Source organism: Canis lupus, chromosome 7 (assembly GCF_048164855.1).
Source record: "Canis lupus baileyi chromosome 7, mCanLup2.hap1, whole genome shotgun sequence".
NCBI lineage: Eukaryota > Metazoa > Chordata > Mammalia > Carnivora > Canidae > Canis > Canis lupus.
This window is the reverse complement of record NC_132844.1, coordinates 52,120,088-52,138,761: the sequence shown is the minus strand read 5'-3', so window position 1 is coordinate 52,138,761 and position 18,674 is coordinate 52,120,088. Positions and strand designations below refer to the sequence as shown.

The window sequence follows — 18,674 nt, the reverse complement described above, 5'->3', positions numbered from 1 at the left end:
CACATCTCAGCAAAAATCCCTCCTGCGGTAAGGTGTGTCCTCTCTGAGATTCTCATCAAAAACTTGCTTTTCGGGATCCCTGGGTGGCGCAGCGGTTTGGCGCCTGCCTTTGGCTCAGGCCGCGATCCTGGAGACCCGGGATCGAATCCCACGTCAGGCTCCCGGTGCATGGAGCCTGCTTCTCTCTCTGCCTGTGTCTCTGCCTCTCTCTCTCTCTCTCTCTCTGAGTGTGACTATCGTAAATAAATAAATTTAAAAAAAAAAAAAAAAAAAAAAAAAAAACTTGCTTTTCTTCAGTTTTTTAATTCCTGAAATATCAGATACTCTAAAAGCAGAAATTCTCCCTTTTCCAAAATTACTTCAGCTGTTGACACCTCTCTCCCCTACTTTGTGGTGAGCTGTTCTAGAACAGGGGCTCTGTTCAAGAGTTCTGTCCCCTGGCACCCTGCCTGGCACATAATTAGTGCTCAATTAATATTTGAGACCTAAATCAACACATGTTAAAAGCAGTATTAATAAACCATACTTTTAGGGACACTTGGGTGGTTCAGCAGTTGAGCATCTATCTTCAGCTAAGGGTGTGATCCCGGGGCCCTGGGATCAAGTCCCCATTGGCTCCCTGCGGGGAGCCTGCTTCTCTCTCTGCCTCTGTCTCTGCCTCTCACTGTGTCTCTCATGAATAAATAAATAAAATCTTAAAAACAACAACAACAACAAAACCATACTTTTAATTCTGAAATGCAAAAAATTAGCAGCCTACACATAATCATTCGGGGAGTAATAAGATAAAAGTAATATCTATATATTTTTTTATGTATGCATCAAATATTACCGGAGAGATATACAAATGATAACTATGTCTGCAGGTGGGGAGCAGAACCGGGTAGCAGCAGGGTAGGGCTGAAAAGAACACTTCCAATTCTACACCTTCTTATACTCTTGATTTTTGAACCATGGGAATATGTTATAGATTCCAAACAATTTAATCAAAAAAATTCTGGCAACAGGGCAATGATTTGTAAATTCTTTATTTTGGCTAATATTGACTGCCTTCATTACACCACAGATTTATTATAGCTGAGAGGAATTATTCACTAGATATTCTGGGTTGTTACAAAACACCAAAAATTAGGAAGATACTGCTTTTAGACAGGGATAAGAAGCGGGGGAGAAAAAGCTCAAGGGAGAATACAAGGTCCTGCCCATTCTGGTTATCAGGAAATGAATAACTACATCAGATCTAACTTAAATGCAAGCCTCTCCGAAAAGGCTTTCAGAAAAAAGTTGCGTAACAATTATTCACCGGACAAAACAAAAGGTCAATGTTTCTAGAAAAGATCTTGACATGAAAGACCCAACTGAGGAACAGTTATACATAGCACCATGACAGAGCTGGGATCAGGGCAGCCTGGCATCAATTAAGATGCTACTGTGGAACTGCAATCTCTAGGGGCTAGCTCTCACTCACAGATGTATGTGATGTTTATGGCATAAAGATATTGTAGACGGTTCTCACGTAGATGTCATCCGGAGGAGGCTTCTTCTTGCTGCCAGGTTCAAGGAATTTCTTAATTGTAGGGATATTACTTATTTTCACTGTAAACTCCTACAAAAGGAAAACACAACAGTTCAAGGTTGACAGCAAAGGTAATGATAACTATGAAAATACGATTGTGTAAAATGGCCCAAGAAGTATGTTATAGGAACCCGACCAGAAATGTCATCCAGCATCTGTTTGGGATCTGATCTCTTGGTGTAACCATTTACCATCTCTGTCCACAATGGCTGGGACCTAAACCAGGCTTTATATACACAAGTATCACAGTTCAGATCAAGATGTGAATTTCTCCGGAGACAGAAAAATAAAAAATGCTTAGATTAGAATTATGATGCTTCCTTAAAGAGGAAAAAGGAAAGAAAAATTAGTACCTTAGGTATACTGATCTACTCAGAGAAAATGCATGAGTTATTTAAATAAAATTATTTTAAAAGGCCATCATATGACCTTTTTAAAATTCAGCTTCCTTGAACTTTTTTTACTCCTATTACCAAATGAATCCTCTTTCAGGCTAGGTGTGGGAGATGGCCAGTTATATTTTTTGTGGCCTAGGGCTCAGACACTAGATATCAGATATTTATGTAAATCATATTTAATGGAAACCATATTTTCCATTCACAGAGTCAAATCTTACCAATTCTCAGTAATTGAAAAGAAAATTCTATTTTGATCTAGTAAAAATTTTGAAACGTATGAAGAAGTGTATATCCATCAAATATAATTATTCTAACAAAAGTTTTCAAAGAGGTCATTTATTCAAAAAGCTACTATTTATTAAATGTCTATAGTACGAAGCACAGCCTTAAGCATGCACACAGACATATAAACATACATACATATATCACTAATATTAACAAAATATAATAATTATGTCACTTAAAGCTATGTAAATGACAATTTTCTTTTTTTCACTTACTCAAACTCTTTGTATCATCTAATTTCAAGTACTATACCAATATTTAGAAGCTTCTTCTATAGGATTTACCATTTTAAGATTTACCTAAGCTTCATATTTGTCACGTATAATAAAACTGTTACACTTCTGACTTTTTTATTATCCTTTAATCAATGCAGGAATGACCTTTTAGATTCTAAAGCCCTTTAATATCAATGCCCTATCTCATCCGGGATTAAAATTATATTTAGGTGAAGCCATTATGGAAAACAATATGGAAGTTCCTCAAAAAATTAAAAATAGGGGACGCCTGGGTGGCTCAGTGGTTGAGCGTCTGCCTTTGGCTCAGGACGTGATCCTGGAGTTCTGGGATCAAGTCCCATGTCGGGTTCCCGCATGGAGCCTGCTTCTCCTCCCTCTACCTATGTCTCTGCCTCTCTGTCTCTCATGAATAAATAAAAATTAAAAACAGAAATACCATATAATCCAGGAATTCCACTACTGGATATTTACCCAAAGAAAATGAAAGCACTAAGAAAAAAAATGAATATACTAATTCGAAAAGATACATGCATTCCTATGTTTATTATGGTATTATTTACAACAGCCAAACTATGAAAGCAATGAGTATCAATCCAAGAAGAATGGATAAGAAGATATGGTGTATATATATACAGTGGAACATTACTTGGCCATATAAAACAATGAAATTTTGCCATTTGTGAAACATGGATGCACCTCAAGGGTATTATAAGCTCGGTGAAATACATCACAGAAAGACAAGTATCACATGACTTTACTTATACGTGGAATCTAAAAACCACAACAAACAGAAACAGATGCATAAATACAGAGAGCTGATGGTTCCCGGAGGGGACAAGTCTGAGAGGATGGACAAAATGGGCAGAGTGGGAGGTACAGGCTTCTAGTTATGGAATGAATAAGTTCATTGAAATGAAAGGCATAGCACAGGGAACACAGTCAAGGACACTGTAACAGAGTTGTATGGGGACAAATGATAGCTACACTTGTGAGCACAGCATATGTGGAGCTGTTGGGTCACTGTGTTGAAACTGGCACAGCACTGTGTGTCGTGTGTCAACTGTGCTTCAAGGGGAAAAAAGGAACTGGACCCGTGTTAAAAACATACATATTGGGCAGCCCGGGTGGCTCAGCGGTTTAGCGCCGCCTTCGGCCCAGAATGTGATCCTGGAGACTGGGATTGAGTCCCATGTTGGGCTCCCTGCATGGAGCCTGCTTCTCCCTCTGCCTGTGTCTCTGCCTCTCTCTCTCTCTCTCTGTGCCTCTCATGAATAAATAAATAAAATATTAAAAAAATAATAAATAGCGCCCCTCCCCAAAAAACAACAAAACATACATATTTACACAGATATGCCTGGGGTGTAAAAGCAAGTTGTCTGCATCATGGAAAACACCAACAGGTCCTTGGGTTATTTCAGGGACCTACTGGTATTGAAGTCAAATTTCAGAATATTTGCTTCTTTGTCTGCAAGAGGAAATAAACAGGTAGCTAAACAATATAATGGCTATTGCCTTAAGATTTCAGTTCTTATTTCTGGGTACATGTATTTAAATAGTGGTGGTTGTCCTCATTAGTGTATCAAAATGTATTTACTAGACTTGGAAAAAAATTTAAAAGAAAGCATATGTACCTGGAGACTTCACAGATCTGTTTCTCTTGGCTTTGGATAACTTAGAGATGTGCCCATTTGGGGACTGGCAACCTTTTCCTACCAAGGACCAGTTAGTAAATATTTTAGGTTATGTAGGTCCTATGGTCTCTATCAGAACTACTCGATTCTAGTGTGGTAGCACAAAAGCAGGAAGACAATACATACATGAATGAGCATGGCTTTGTGAAATTCGAACTTCCTATGATTTCATGTCATGAAATACTATTCTTTTGATACTTTTCAGCCACCTAAAACTGTAAAATGCATTCTTAGCTCAAGAGCTGTACGCAAACAGGTAGCAGGCCCGATCTGACCCAGGAGACTAGTTTGCCAACTCCCCATATAGAGGAAAGCCCATCAGATCTCAAGATAAAAAGCTGGTTCTCGATAGAACTGAGGCTCCCACTAACTAGTCCATCTTGGCTGCTGGCTTCTTTACCCTCAGTCTCTGCTTACTCCTATCTATACTGAAGGTGCTGGATGAGATTGGTTGTTTGAAGCCCCTTTCTGCTTTGAAGTTCTATGATCAATATTAGCAGAATAATGAGGAATAAGCAGAACCACACCCAAGTCTCTCCTTGGAATTTCTGGGAAGGAGAATGGTGGGAACTCTTAGGGCGCCATGTATTAGCTTCCCAAACTCAGGATGGCATGTTTCCAATTTGAGAGCAAGTTTGTTATTTCTGAGACTGAGAGCCATATCCTGACGATGAGACTGGTTTTGGTGCTGATCTCAAGCCCTATCCGGCATGAATGGACAAGGAACACCTCATCCCTGTGATTACCACTAAAGCAAGTCCTCACTGGCAAACTCCTTGCATGATCTTTCAGCTCTAAAAATTGGGGACCAGAAAAGCCATTTCAAGCCTGTATCTTCACTTAATTTCACGAACTAGAATCTTGAAAAGTACACACACCTCTAGTCAACCAATTAACAGATATTGAAGGAAGGCCTAAGAGTCCTGGGCCAGTGTTCCAAAACATGGTTTTATTTACCTGGAGGTGAGGAAATGCAGACAGGATATTGGGGATTTTCTCTTCTAGAGCCAAAATGGTTTGGAGTAGAATAATGTCCGCAAGGCTCAGCTGGTTACCAACGAGAAACCTTTGCCCATGATCCCTTAAAACCTACAGGATACAAATGTTTTACATTGCTTACAATACTTTACATGGAGAAACTGATGACACTGTTGAATCAGTGCAGTATCTGAGTATTTTATAAATAATATCAACTAAGAGGTTCCCTGTATCCCATATATAGAAAATGTACTAGGATTCCTGGGACAACTAGAAGGTTCAGTTGGTTAAGAATCTGCCTTTGGTTCAGGTCATGGTCCCAGGGTCCTGGATTTGAGCCCCACATGGGGCCCTCTGCTCAGCAGGGAGTCTGCTTCTCCCTCCCCCTCTGCTGTTCCCCTTGCTTGTACTCTATCAAATAAAATCTTAACAAGAAAAAAAAGGCTTCCTTTCATATCTTCCAAGACAGAAGAAACTAAAAGCCTAAGAGTTCATTTTGACTCCCTTTTTGAGAGTAACATGTAGGTTCGGAGATTCACAGGGATAGATGATAGGGGAGAGGCAAGGAACAGCGGTAGAAAGGGGGTGGTTCTCCTTCGCAGCAAAGTCTTGGATGCCCACGAGTGTGAGTTTCTGTGAGGTGTGAGTGTCTGGGTCTGTGTGTGTGTGTGTGTGTGTGTGTGTGTGTGTGTCTCTGACAGACAGGAGCTCTTCATACAACTCCTGGAGCCAGGGTGGGAGAGCACAATGAATCCAGAATTTCAGTCAGGGGCCAGAGCTCCAATCCTGGCTCCCCTCTTTAGGCGTGTCACTCAGTCTGTCTGGGATTCCATTCCATTACGTGTAAAAAGGATAACAGTTCATGAGTTGGGAGGAGCCCTGACCTAGTCCAGGCCACAGGAACAGAGGAGCCAGCAGTGACCCTTTACTAAGGCACCTGTTCCCCCCTCGCCACACCCACATTTCTACATTATCATATTTCACATTCACCAAGTGCCTCTGGGCAAGAGACCATGAAACCAAGCAACAGAAAAACCCAGAAAATACCTCTCCTTTTTTTTTTTTTTCCTAATACCTCTCCTTTTTAAATCTAATTCCACGAAGATGGCCAGAGGACATTTGCCAATTTCCTATTTTTACACTCTCTTTTTTTTAATTGAAACATTTAAAACCGTTCCCCTCGGCTGAGAAAAAGAGTTTGAAGCTCAGAAGAGCAGATGCACAACAAAAAGTAGAAAACAACAAAACAGAAAATAAAAAGAGCAAAGGGAAGAGAAATAAAACGGTCTTCTATTACATCAAAACTATTCGGTAGGATGTCTGATACACAATGGCCATTCCACAAATGTTCGTGGGAGAAAGCAGCAAGGAATTAGGTAGTTTCTGCTTTTCTGTATCTTACACAGGGCCGGATGGTGAATGTAAGGAACAATAATGCACACATGTGGCGAACTCATATTTTTTCCAGGTTTCTGAGTAACATGGCCCAAGCTGCATCTGAGGGGCTTCAAGAAGACATCCTGGCTGTGTGCTGACAGCTACCATCAGCTCTCAGGAATCCAGCACGGTTAGTTCAATGGCCCTCCACGTTACACTGTCCTGAGCAGGAAGTGGCATTAGTTGCTGCTCCCTTATAGACTGGTTATGCTTTGCTCATGGGCTTCTCTGCCACCTACCTTTTCAAACACAGGAAAGTATCTAATTATAGCCTTCTGGGCCATGTTAACCACTTCCTTTTGTTGATCATCTGGTTTTAGAAAAGGATGCATGATAATCAGTTCCAGCAGATCTAGCGTCCCCTCCACGTACATGTCAATCCTTAAAACAAGAAAAAGTTGTCTCAGTTTCCCCTTCTTTGAACACATCGGCTTCCATAGCTAAGAATTCACAGTGCTTTTCACTTAAGTACCCAGAAGCAATTATCTATACCGGTCTCCCAAGAGCAAAGATGCAAAGCCAATGCTAGTTGTAATTTAGAAAAATCTGTCACAAATCAGAAACCAGAAGAATCAAATCATGACTTCCCCCTCTCCCGGGCCCCTAATCCTCTCCCTCGCCCCAGCACCCACGCTCGGTGTGGGTGGAATTCCACATTCATAAAAACAGTGGGTATCATTTATGGAATGCTTGGTGTGTACCAGGCATGGTGTTAAACATCCTACACCATCACTTCATTGACTCTGATGATAATATCAGGTATGTGCTATCTGTATATTGTATGGGACACTCATCGGGACTGTGGAACTCAGCACTTTACTCAGTATCATGCATCTTAGGAGGTACAAGGACCAGGCTCAGTGTTCAAAAATATAATCAAAATTATAATCAAGGCACAGTATCCCTGGCCTTGAATGGAACAGCAGCTTCCTGTTCTTCATAATTAGTGATAATACATTTGTGAGAAAGGTAAAAAGCAGTCTCAAAATATTTAAAGATGTTGAAACCTGCAACAATCATGCCCTAGATAGAGGACCCAGTATCTGAACTCAATTCTTCTCTATTGTTTTACTCAGACTTTTCTATACTGATTTTTTCAACTGGTTTTTGTTCGTTGTTTACACTAATGATACAAGGCAGGAAGGAGACAGGGCACAATATAGAGGCTGCTAATCAGCTAAAGTATCAGTAAGTGACACAGGAGATCACTCGAGAGGAGCCACAGTACAGGGTTCTCTCCTTGAGGTCCCTGCCAAAGAGGTGGTGTTTATCCGCTATGTAGTGGAGGATGCTTCGGGTCTGCACCAACTTCATTCCATCAATTTCAACCATGGGCACTTGTTGGAACAGCAGGTGGTTACCTGAGAATGGAAGGGCCGGAGTTAGAACTGATCTCTTCCCTGTCCCCAAGAACCCCTCCAAAAGCCCTACCAAATGAAAAGGGACAGTGGGGTCAGAGCCTTGGGGACAGTGTGAAGCTCCCTGATGACAGATAAACTCAACTTCACTCAGGGAAGTAGATTTAACCATCACAGGAGCCTGAAAACTAGCACTGTTCCAGACCTTCTTTTTTCATTTTCACCCCACAGAAAATACCTACCCACATGACAAAGGGTGGGGGAGAGTGCAGTGAAGATAGTTCTGCAGAGCCTCATTGGCCAACATCGTAGCTAGTGAAACCTAAATTTAAATTAATCAAAGTTTTGAAAATTTAGAATTCTATTCTTTAAGCATGCTAGACACATGGCAAGTGCTCAGGAGACACACATGGCTAGCGGCTACTACTTCAGACTGAGAACAGAGCATTTCCACCATTGTGGGATGTTCTACTGATTGCACTGCTTTAGAAAATTCATAAAAAAAAAAAAAAGAAAATTCATTAAACCTAAGTCACCAACCAACACTCTTGTGTACACACTGGCTCCTCCACAGCCACAGACCACGTACTACCAAGTTTGCAGCCACTGATCTAAAAAGCGACCCATTACTTTCTTCAACAAACCTGTACTAAGGTTTGTTCTTTATACTTGCAGAGACGCAGATAGAAGATACAGCCCAGGCCTCAAGGGGCTCAAGGACTGGGGGGCACGTGAGGGTCTGGGGGAGATGAGGACTCAATACTTGTCTAGGGAGGTCAAGCCGGTGTCACACATGAAGGCTGACATTGCAGCTGCTTCCTGTTTAGGGAGCCTTCAACTGGGCCTAAAGACCCCGTGATGGTGGGGAGGGAGGCTACCTGCAGAGTCACGGGGTATTCCTTATGGAGTCCAGGCACGGAGAGAGTGGGGCTGACCAGGAGTTAAGGGGACACCTTTCATGGACTTCATTTGTTTGGTATTTGCCACAGAAAGGCGGCCCGGTGTACATGGGGACTTCCGTCTGTACACTTCAAGCAGACACCGATGCCTCAGACAATTTGGAGGGAGTGAGGTGGGGAAGAAAAGAGGAGGGAAGGGATGAAAGAGGGGAAGGAGAGGTGAGAGGCGGGCAGGCGGAGGAGAAAGGAATGGAGAAGACTGTCCACCTGGCGTTTACTCCCATCTGCTCTCAGCGAATTCAACTAAAAGTGACTTCCTGGCTATTTCAGTTATTTCTCCCCCTTGGTTTTAGGATACTGTTCTGAAGTCAGTGTCAGCGTCTTTGCCCTTCCACATAAATATCAGTTCTTAAACAAAATCACTATTAGGGCGCCTGGGTGGCTCAGTTGGTTGAGCATCTGACTCTTGATTTTGGCTCAGGTCGTGATCTCGGGGTCATGGGGTCATGAGGTCAAGCCCTGAGGTTGAGCCCTGAGTCAGGTTCCGGGCTCAGTGTGGAGTCTGCTTGAGGATCCTCTCTCATCCTTTCCCTTTGCTCCTCCCCCAGCTCATGCTCTCTCTCTTTTTCTCTTTCTCTCTCGGCCTAAAAATAAACAAACCTGAAAAGAAAAACAGTATTACCAACAGTTGTTTCATTTCTATACTCACCATCCTGCAACTTCTGCAACTGTTCTTTAGTTTCTAAGAATTCTTCATCAAACTAAATTAAAAAAAAAAAAAAAGATACCCCCCCCCCACAAAGGCATATGTCATTACAGGATCAGAACTGAAAATATCAAGTCAAACTGTCTCAGAAACAGAGAGAAAGAGCACACTTAGCACCCACATCTCGGTTTCCCACTATCACTGCCTACTAAAAGAAACTAAGGCTCCTGGGAGAAAAGGTTGGTGCTGGTATATTAGAAAGCAAAGAACAGCTCAAAGACCAATGTGATATGGCAAAGGCAAAGGCAGGCAGGCAGGACCCCATTTGAGGGGGAGTCCCTAGCCAAATCTGGGACAATTCAAGCATTAGAAGAGTAATGTCACAAAGGGATCATCACACACACCAATAAAAAAAGTCCCTGTCCTTAAGCGATGATACCCAAAAAGGCAGAAGGAAAAGCTCTTTTATTATTAAAGAGTTAATGATAACATTAGAATGTTGCCAATTTGTAATCTACAACGGATTCTGATAAGGATCAAAACAGATGCTGAAATCACGGAGTTGTAGGGCGCAGAAGACTCAAAACAACCTCAAAGTATCAGCCCACAAGTTAATTATGACAAAGGTAACACGTATCATGGTGGTGGAAAGATCCGGAGATCTCACCATCTATCTAAGTGATTAAACTTAGGCACCCCATTGGGAGACACTGAGACTTCATGTGCTTCCCGCTGTGACACAATGAGATGGGCACAGTAGCACTGTAAAAATACTGCCAAAGACATTAACCCAGGGTTAACTGCAAGGTGAAAATCAGGCATATCCAGGATGCGGGGCACCCTGCAACAAAAATGGCTGGGACTGTCTCAAATCTACGGAAAAACTTGTTTTGTTTTGTTTGTGTTTAAGCTTCTTCTGGGGGACGCCTGGGTGGCTCAGTGGTTGAGCGTCTGCTCTCGGTTCAGGTTGTGATCCTGGGATCTGGGATGAGTCCTGCATCGGGCTCCCTGCAGGGAGCCTGCTTCTCCCTCTGCCTGTCTCTGCCCCTCTCTCTGTGTCTCTCATGAATAAATCAATGGAATCTTAAAAAAAATAATAAAATGAAATAAAAAAAGAGATTTGATTCTATTAGCCAAGTAGCCCTCCTCTGATAATAATTCTTCTTCTTCTTCTTCTTCTTCTTCTTCTTTTAAAAGATCTTATTTACTTATTCATGAAAGAGAAGAAAAAGGCAGAGACACAGGCAGAGGGAGAAGCAGGCTCCATGCAGGGAGCCTGACGTGGGACTCGATCCCAGGTCTCCAGGATCAAGCCCTGGGCTGAAGGTGGTGCTCGACAGCTGAGCCACCAGGGCTGCCCCTGATGATTCTTCTTTATGGAATTTGATTTCCAAGTTCACACAAGAGTCAGTTTCTCCTTTACATTTTTCTTTTTAGTTAAGTCAAGGGTATGGAAGGAAAGAAAATGCAGATACTACTATAGATGAAAGCAGACTAAAGAGATAAAATAACCAAACACCTGAATCCTGTTAGATTCTGGATGCTGGAAGCAGGGGAGTGGGTAGTGGTACTGCTAAATAGATAATGAGTATATAGACATTTGGGGATCATATGGAACTTTTGAATATGAATCATATATTGATATTGCAATATTAGTATTAATTTTATTAGTTGTGACAGTGATACTGTGGTTGTTAGAACAACTACTTTTTCTTTCTTAGGAGAAAATATGGGTTGATGTCTGCAACTTACTTGTATGTGGTTGACAAAAAAAATAAGGCAGAGAGAGGAGAGAAGGAAATGTAGCAAAATGTTAACAATTAGTGAATTTAGTTGAAAGGTGTCCATAATCCTTTTATAATTTTTCTGTAGGCTTAGAAGTTTTCAAATTAAACATGGTAGGGGGGAAGAAATAGTGGAAGCATGTTCCTCTTCTCGTGACATTAAAAAAAAAATGTGTTTGAATGCACTAATGTGCCTCATCTCAAGAAGGGAAGAACTCCTCTTACCAAGTCCCCAGATGACTCCCCACCCATGTCTGTCCCCGGGCTGCTCCCCCAAATCATCCCAGGGAGGGGCAGAGCTGACCAGCACAGAATCAGCAATCCTCCTCTCTTCTGGCTCAACTACCCGACTTGGGGTTGAATCAAGATAACAGGATGTAGGTATGGCTTCTGTTACTTGCTGGGATCTTCATGGTGTGAGACAGTTCTGGCAGGATCTCCATCTAGTGCCTACAGAGCAGCAGCTCAGGGTAAGAATTTTAGAGCATTTGTCCAAACACCCACATGTAGTGCAGGTGGCACTTCTATATTATGGCTCTCAACCTTTTAGAACCATGATCATTCAAAGCAGAAAATAAATAGGAAAGTAAGTGTGTGTGTGTGTGTGTGTGTGTGTGAGATGAGAGAGAACTGCTAGGCCCACTGTTCACAGATTCACATTCAGTAGTTGAGAGAGACTAGAAATGTACTTTTTTTAAAGCAAATCTTTCTAAATGGTTCTGATTCTGGCTTTTGACTTCTCAGGAACATTATACAAAATGTAGGTGATCTCTCAGCAGAGAAACTCTTGAGCCTTACAAAACTTGGTCAGTAAGAAGAAACTGGCAAAGGAAATACAGATGAGAGGGTCGGAAAGGGAGGGGGAAAAATCACAAGGCAGAGCTTGAAGGGAGCTTGGTGACTGACTCTGTATTGTGCAAGGCTGCAAGTACGTCTCGGGTTCTATCTACACAGTTACCTTTGCTCCCTAACCAGGGTACTATTCCCAGTGAGATTCTTTGGAGAACTGCCCTCTTGCTCAACACATCATGCTCTTTCCCAACACTCTCAGTTTTAGGGGAATTGCCCAGAAAACCTAAAACAGGAGTTTGTGGCACTTGAGTCTTTTACATGTGTTACTCTCCCTCTTAACAAAGGGGATTGGACTGGGTTTCTGGGAAGATTTTCAGGCAAATAAAGCCCCAAGCAGCAAAGCAGCAACACTCATCCAGGAAGCAATAGCGACGTCTAAGGACCCAAACCAAATGACTGAGTCTGAGGATGCCGACTCTCCGAATCAGGCAGGCTGCCTTCCAGCAGGTTTTAGTTACTGAGGGATTCAGATGTGCATGCACATGTCAGGCTCAACCTAGCACTGTGATATTGGGCATCATGAACTTTTCCACTGGGCTGCCAGCCTGTCAACCACAACTGTTTCAGATCTATACGAGCACAAACCTAACTAAAAGTGTGCTTTGGAAAAGAAATGTGGAGGCCCCCTCACCAATGCTACCTTTGGGGGATTGCTCCTGTAAACCATGTGGCCAATCTCTAGTAAAGGAGGCTAATCCAGCTCCCTTCCCTCCACGTAGGTTGGAAGGGTGGGCTGGGGACCTGCTGGACCAATTACTCTACCTCCCCTGCCTGCCTTCTGTGACTGCTCTAGGGGAGGTGGGTCATATGATCCATGGTTTTTTTTTTTGTTGTTGAACTTACCTAGGGTTAGTTTCTCTACTGTTGTCACCAAGAATCTAGATTCTTACATAGGGAAGTAGGAGGAATAGGGGAGAATGAAGATTGGAAAGAGAGGATTTGACAAAGGATTATATTAAATGTATAAGTAAGACATCCATTGTAAACCCATTAAAATAAGCCAGAACTGCAAACTCAGAAGCACGCAGGGAAAAAACAGGTGACATCAATATGCCAACCAGGTTCAGGTCAGGGGACCACGAATTTTTTCACACTCTTCTTAACACAATTAGAAAATCAATCCTGAGACAACAGGGAATGATGAGGAGTGTAATGAACTGTAAAAGTCCATATATGGTGGTAGCCCTTCCTTACTCAGATTTAGCAATTACCGCCCTCTGAAGATGAGGGCCTAGTATTATCAGATCTTCAAATATATCAAAAGAAGTCAGAAATCAGAATTTTTATATAAAAATACCATCAACTGATTTAGAAAATTTTAGAATACCGTACAGTGAGTTATAATGATATGCAAAGAAACCAAAACCAAAACCAACCAAGCAAAACACAAAGCCTCAAATCCAACAACTCTCATTTGCCATCTTTGGAGGTTGCTAGGGTAACAAATGAGTATTCTGAAAATTTGATAAAGAGACTATATCAAGCATATACCTAACCTTTCCCATATGAACTATACTTCAAGGTAACTAATTAGTTAAGTTAAATTTACTCTTTGTAAGAGAAATACAGTTAATAAATTCAGATACGATGATAGAAAGAAAACAGAAAAAATCACCATTTTATAATCCCTAACAATGGTGATGGTAAGTAGCTGCTAAAACCAGTGGTTGAGAAGGTAATAGAGGAAACTTTATAGTGCGTGGGTCAGGCTGATGTCACTGGAACACCCCGATCAAGCCCAGCATTGCTGAAAAGGAGACACTCAGACATCATGCATCCCTTGATGTCGTATAATAAAAACATATTCAGGATGGAGTCTGACAGGCAAAAAAAAAAAAAAAAAAAATGTTTAGAGATAGAAAAGAGCCTGGATTTGATCACATCTCTGAGTCCAACTAGTAGCTTACAGGAGATACAGGAATAGAAGAATGTGTTAAAATGAGGGTAGATCAACCAAATCCAGAATGAAGGAAATTCTACAGGGCAGTTTCTTCCACAAATAAATGCCACTAAAAACAATACAGACACTTGGTATTCAGCTCTTAGCTGCTAAAACCACTTGCTCATAAAAGACACCTGAGCTCCTTGGAGAAATACCAGAATCTAGGGCCAAGACAAGGAAAATACAAGATGAGCCTGTAGCATCTTTAAGAGTCAAAAGAAAGAGAGAGCTGAAGGTGGAAAAAAAATAAAAAGAAAAAGAAAAGGAGGCATGGAGCCATGTAAACAGGTGTGACGCAGGAGCCAACCTGAAAGAGCCAAAGGCCAAAGTAGGCTAATTTTAGCAAGAAAGCATTATTGGATTACTAAACAAACCATACAATAAATATCACATACTTAAATCCATACTGATATAAATAAATGATTAAATAAATGGAGGAGAAAAAACCCCAAATCTCTCTTACATAAGAATTCTAAGCGCAGATGCCTCCGCTCCAGGAGGTGGAGTTTAACTCCCATCCTTTTGAGTGTGGGCTGAACTTAATGACTTGCTTCCAAATAATAAAGGGGAAAATAGTCCCTTTACAATGAAGAAACCGGCAGACACCACCTTACCAAGTGACCAAGGTTAACAGCACCAGCGATAACTTATGTTAACATCACCCCTAATAGTATGCAAATGAAAGGGCAATTGACCTCTTTGCTAGTCTTCACCAAAACCCCAAATTCCAGTCCAATTATGAGAAAACATCAAACAAAGCCAAAGTAGGGAGTCCTACAAAAAATCTGATCAATACTTTTCAAAATTGTCAACCTTATGAAATAAAAGAAAGATTGAGGGACTTAAGGAAGCATAGTGTCTAAGTACAAGGTTGGAGCCAAGAACAGTAAAGGACATCAATGGCAAAAGTAATTAAATTTGAAGTCTGCAGTTTAGTTGTGCACTAATGTCAATTTCTTAGTTTTGAAATGATTATGTAAGATGATAGCATTAGGGGAGACTGAGTAGTCTTTATATGCACTGTCTTTATAACTTTGCTAATTATAACCTTATAATTTTAAAATTATCCGCAAATATACAGTTTATTTTTAAAAAATGCAGATGGAACGGTTACAGATTTTTTTTTTTAAGGTTACAGATTTTAAAAATACTGAAAGAAACATAACCAAATGCAATGTGGGGGCATGATTTAGATCCAGACTGGAATAAACTTACTATAAAAAGACCTGGTTGAGACAATGGGGCTGTCCAGATATTAATAAGGAATTGTTAATTTTGCTGGGTGTGATTGTGGTATTGTGGTTATGTTCTAAAATTCTCATCTTTTAGAAATAAAAACTGAAATACTCATCACAGATGAAAGGATGTGATGCTTGGATTTTGCTTTAAAATATTTCCACAAAACAAATGGAGGAGATGGATGAGGCAAGAGCTGCATAAAGCAAATGACTGGAAACTGGGTGAGGGAAATTTATGGCAATGTTTTCTCGACTTCTGTACCAAGTTGACCATTTCCATACATAAGAAGCTAAAAGAACAAAAAGAAAGATATAAACACCACACACATTCAGACCGATAAGAAGGCTGCCGGTTGGAAGCCATTGAAGAGGAAATTTACCTACAAACTGGGCAATTAACAAGTCCTAACTGGCAAATTTCAGGCTCATTCCTTTTCTCCTCCTGAATAAATACTTACTGGTGGCAGATCAGAAACTAACAGTTAAGGAAAAGTCTAAAGTAAAACAGAATTCCATCAGCCACATTCCATTTATAAAGAAAAAAAAAAAACTCTTGCAAGGAAGGAATCTTCTGACTCAACCAAGCATGTCTGTGTTGGGGAGGGGGGGGGAGAGGGCTACAACAGGCCTCCCCACCATTTAGGTTTTCCTCAAAAGTCTCCAAGTTGTATGGCAAATCTGTGAAGAAACAGCATATAGGGTACCTCGACTCCAGCGGCAGCTAAAACCCATCTTACGGATTCCATCCGGCCTCTTCCATTAGGATAGTGGAGCTTGGGCTTCGCTGCCATGATGGCCTTTCAGGCTTTCTAGAAGGAAAAAAGAAAAAAAAAAAAAAAAAAACACAACCAAATGCGCAGCTCCTCCTACAAGAGCAGCCTTATTTCGTGTCTTCCACCCTGTGCTCGCGGCCTAAATGAATATTCAGGATTTTGGCACAGGAAATCGTTTGTTGTTTTTTTAATTGTTGTTTTTTTAAGGACTGCGTTTTCCCTCACTCAATAAAAACCTACCACCGTTTCCAAATATTAAAGGAAACAACCACGTTGGTTTTCATTCTGTTCCTACTTAGGATTTCTTATTCTGGGTCTTAGGAAGCTGGGGACATTTGCTGGATAGGGGTTCGTGCCAGCAGCACGGGCCTTCTTAGATCCGGAAGATCATATCCTTTGACCTTGAAAATCCTGAAATTTCCAAAATCAGGCTGGCGAGGCGGGGCGAGGCGGGACGTGGAGGGCCGCGGGGCACGACGCACCCTCTGCAGCCCTGGCAAGAAGGCGTGCATCCCCGTGCATCCCCGTGCATCCCCGTGCGTCCCCGTGCATCCCCGTGCGTCCCCGTACGCGGTCCTCGCGGCACCTGCAGGTGGAGGGGCCGGGCAGTACTATTGTCTGCAAAACGTGCGTCGGGGGTCCTGCCTGCGGGGTGCCCCCAGGCCTCCGACGTGGCCACCCGAGACCGGACGCCGCTCAGCCCGCGCCTCACCAAGTTTCCGGGGGATCCGAGCTGCGCTTCCACCGAAACCAGAGGCTCCGGACTCCGCGGAGCGGGTTAATAACACACGGAGCCAAGGGGGACCCCGGCCCCAGCCAGGGGGTCCCTGGGCGGAGGCGCCCAAGGACCGGAGGGAGGGAGGGACACGAGAGGACCGAAGGGGCCCGGGAGGGAGGGATGCGCTGGACGGTGGACTTCAGAGGCCGGGGGCCGAGGAGCGGGCGGGTGGGGGCGGCCGCAGGGAGACAGACCTGGAGTCGGCTCGCAGCACCCGGAGCCCCACAAAGCGCTCGGCGAGCGGTCTGCGGCGGGGCGGGGCGGGGCCGGCCGGTCCCCGGAAGGCGCCCCGGTGGGCGAGGCTCCGCCAAGCCTCACCAATAGGGACGGCGGTGTTTAGCATGCCCCACCCATCTGCAAGGCATTCTGGATACTATGAGAGCAGCCCCAAATCAAGCCAGTTTTGAGCAAAAATTTCAGCTTTACGAGGAATGGAATGGCCTCGGAAGTGTGGGTTAGGTCACGGTCTTAGATGAAAAGTCCCAGTCGAGAGCCAGTGTGCTCACAGCCACTCGACCTATGTGTAAAGGAAAATCGTCTCTGAGGCATATATAGCGCCTGCGCGGCCCTGGTCTCTCGGATGTGAGGGCGATCTGGCTGCGACATCTGTCACCCCATTGATCGCCAGGGTTGATTCGGCTGATCTGGCTGGCTAGGCGGGTGTCCCCTTCCTCCCTCACCGCTCCATGTGCGTCCCTCCCGAAGCTGCGCGCTCGGTCGAAGAGGACGACCATCCCCGATAGAGGAGGACCGTTCTTCGGTCAAGGGTATACGAGTAGCTGCGCTCCCCTGCTAGAACCTCCAAACAAGCTCTCAAGGTCCATTTGTAGGAGAACGTAGGGTAGTCAAGCTTCCAAGACTCCAGACACATCCAAATGAGGCGCTGCACGTGGCAGTCTGCCTTTCTTTTGACACTTTGACCCTTAGGTTAAGATTTTTCTTTTTTTTTTTTTAACCCATGCATGATACACAATTTTGAAGGTTGTTAAAAGGCAAAAGTACCTAAATACTTTTCTAATGTATACTATTAAACAGAACACCCCAAAATAAACAGGACCCATATATTATTAGAACTTGTCCCATTTTGTCTATAGATCATGTACATTTTCCCCCTTTTCTCTCTTGATCATCTTGAGCTTTCCCTTCATTTCTTTTCTTTTTTTTTTCCCCTCTTCGTTTCATACGCTTTAAAGACAACCACTCTAAGTCACAGGCTAAATAGAGTACTTCCCTGGATGGGAAAAGGGGGCCATTGGGGTAGAAGTGTCAGTGGAGCTAAAAAAAGTAATTTGGCTGGTAAATAAGTTAAAACTTCAAAAAGTAAAACATAAATAAATAAATAAATAAATAAAACTTCAAAAAGTACAGTAAAGCTATCTTATAGAGCAGAATGCAGAATTGACATGGATCTCAAAGTGTACTGTATACGCCTTCGCCTTCAGGAGGACTTAAGAACTATTTCTTGCTTTTAGAAGTAGCTTCGGCTATTTCTCAAGCTATAGATGTTGATATTATGTCCTCCCTGAGGGACTCCTGAGAGTATCTGCCTTGAGAAGCCTTGGTGCTGAACAACTGCAGCAAATAACACAGAGTTTAATTTCAGTAGATTGCTGTGGCAGGAGTGTGGAGAATGAATTGGGATAGTGGGAAGGAGAGAGAGACCTATTAAATATCCGTGTGCATTAAAGTAGCACCATGAATTTGAAGATAATGGTTAAGAAAAGGTGAGATACGAAGGAGGTG

At 42.6% G+C, this 18,674-nt stretch overlaps 1 protein-coding gene across 9 annotated transcripts; it reads right to left on the bottom strand.

Moving 5' to 3' along the window:
• Positions 1-1,010: 1,010 nt before the first annotated feature.
• On the bottom strand, positions 1,011-17,243 carry LOC140636865 (glutathione S-transferase A4). 9 transcript variants are annotated; one of them, XM_072832646.1, is made up of 7 exons: positions 17,126-17,243; positions 16,085-16,189; positions 9,568-9,619; positions 7,830-7,962; positions 6,841-6,982; positions 5,144-5,275; positions 1,011-1,606 (listed from the first exon to the last, which is right to left on the bottom strand). In XM_072832646.1, exons 2-7 carry the CDS (start codon positions 16,169-16,171, stop codon positions 1,484-1,486), a joined length of 669 nt encoding a protein of 222 aa, XP_072688747.1. In that variant the 5' UTR covers positions 16,172-16,189; positions 17,126-17,243; the 3' UTR covers positions 1,011-1,483. The 9 variants fall into 9 exon arrangements, with proteins under 9 accessions (XP_072688747.1, XP_072688748.1, XP_072688749.1 ...); XM_072832647.1 differs by having other exon boundaries at positions 16,740-17,188; XM_072832648.1 differs by having other exon boundaries at positions 16,866-17,188.
• Positions 17,244-18,674: the final 1,431 nt, after the last annotated feature.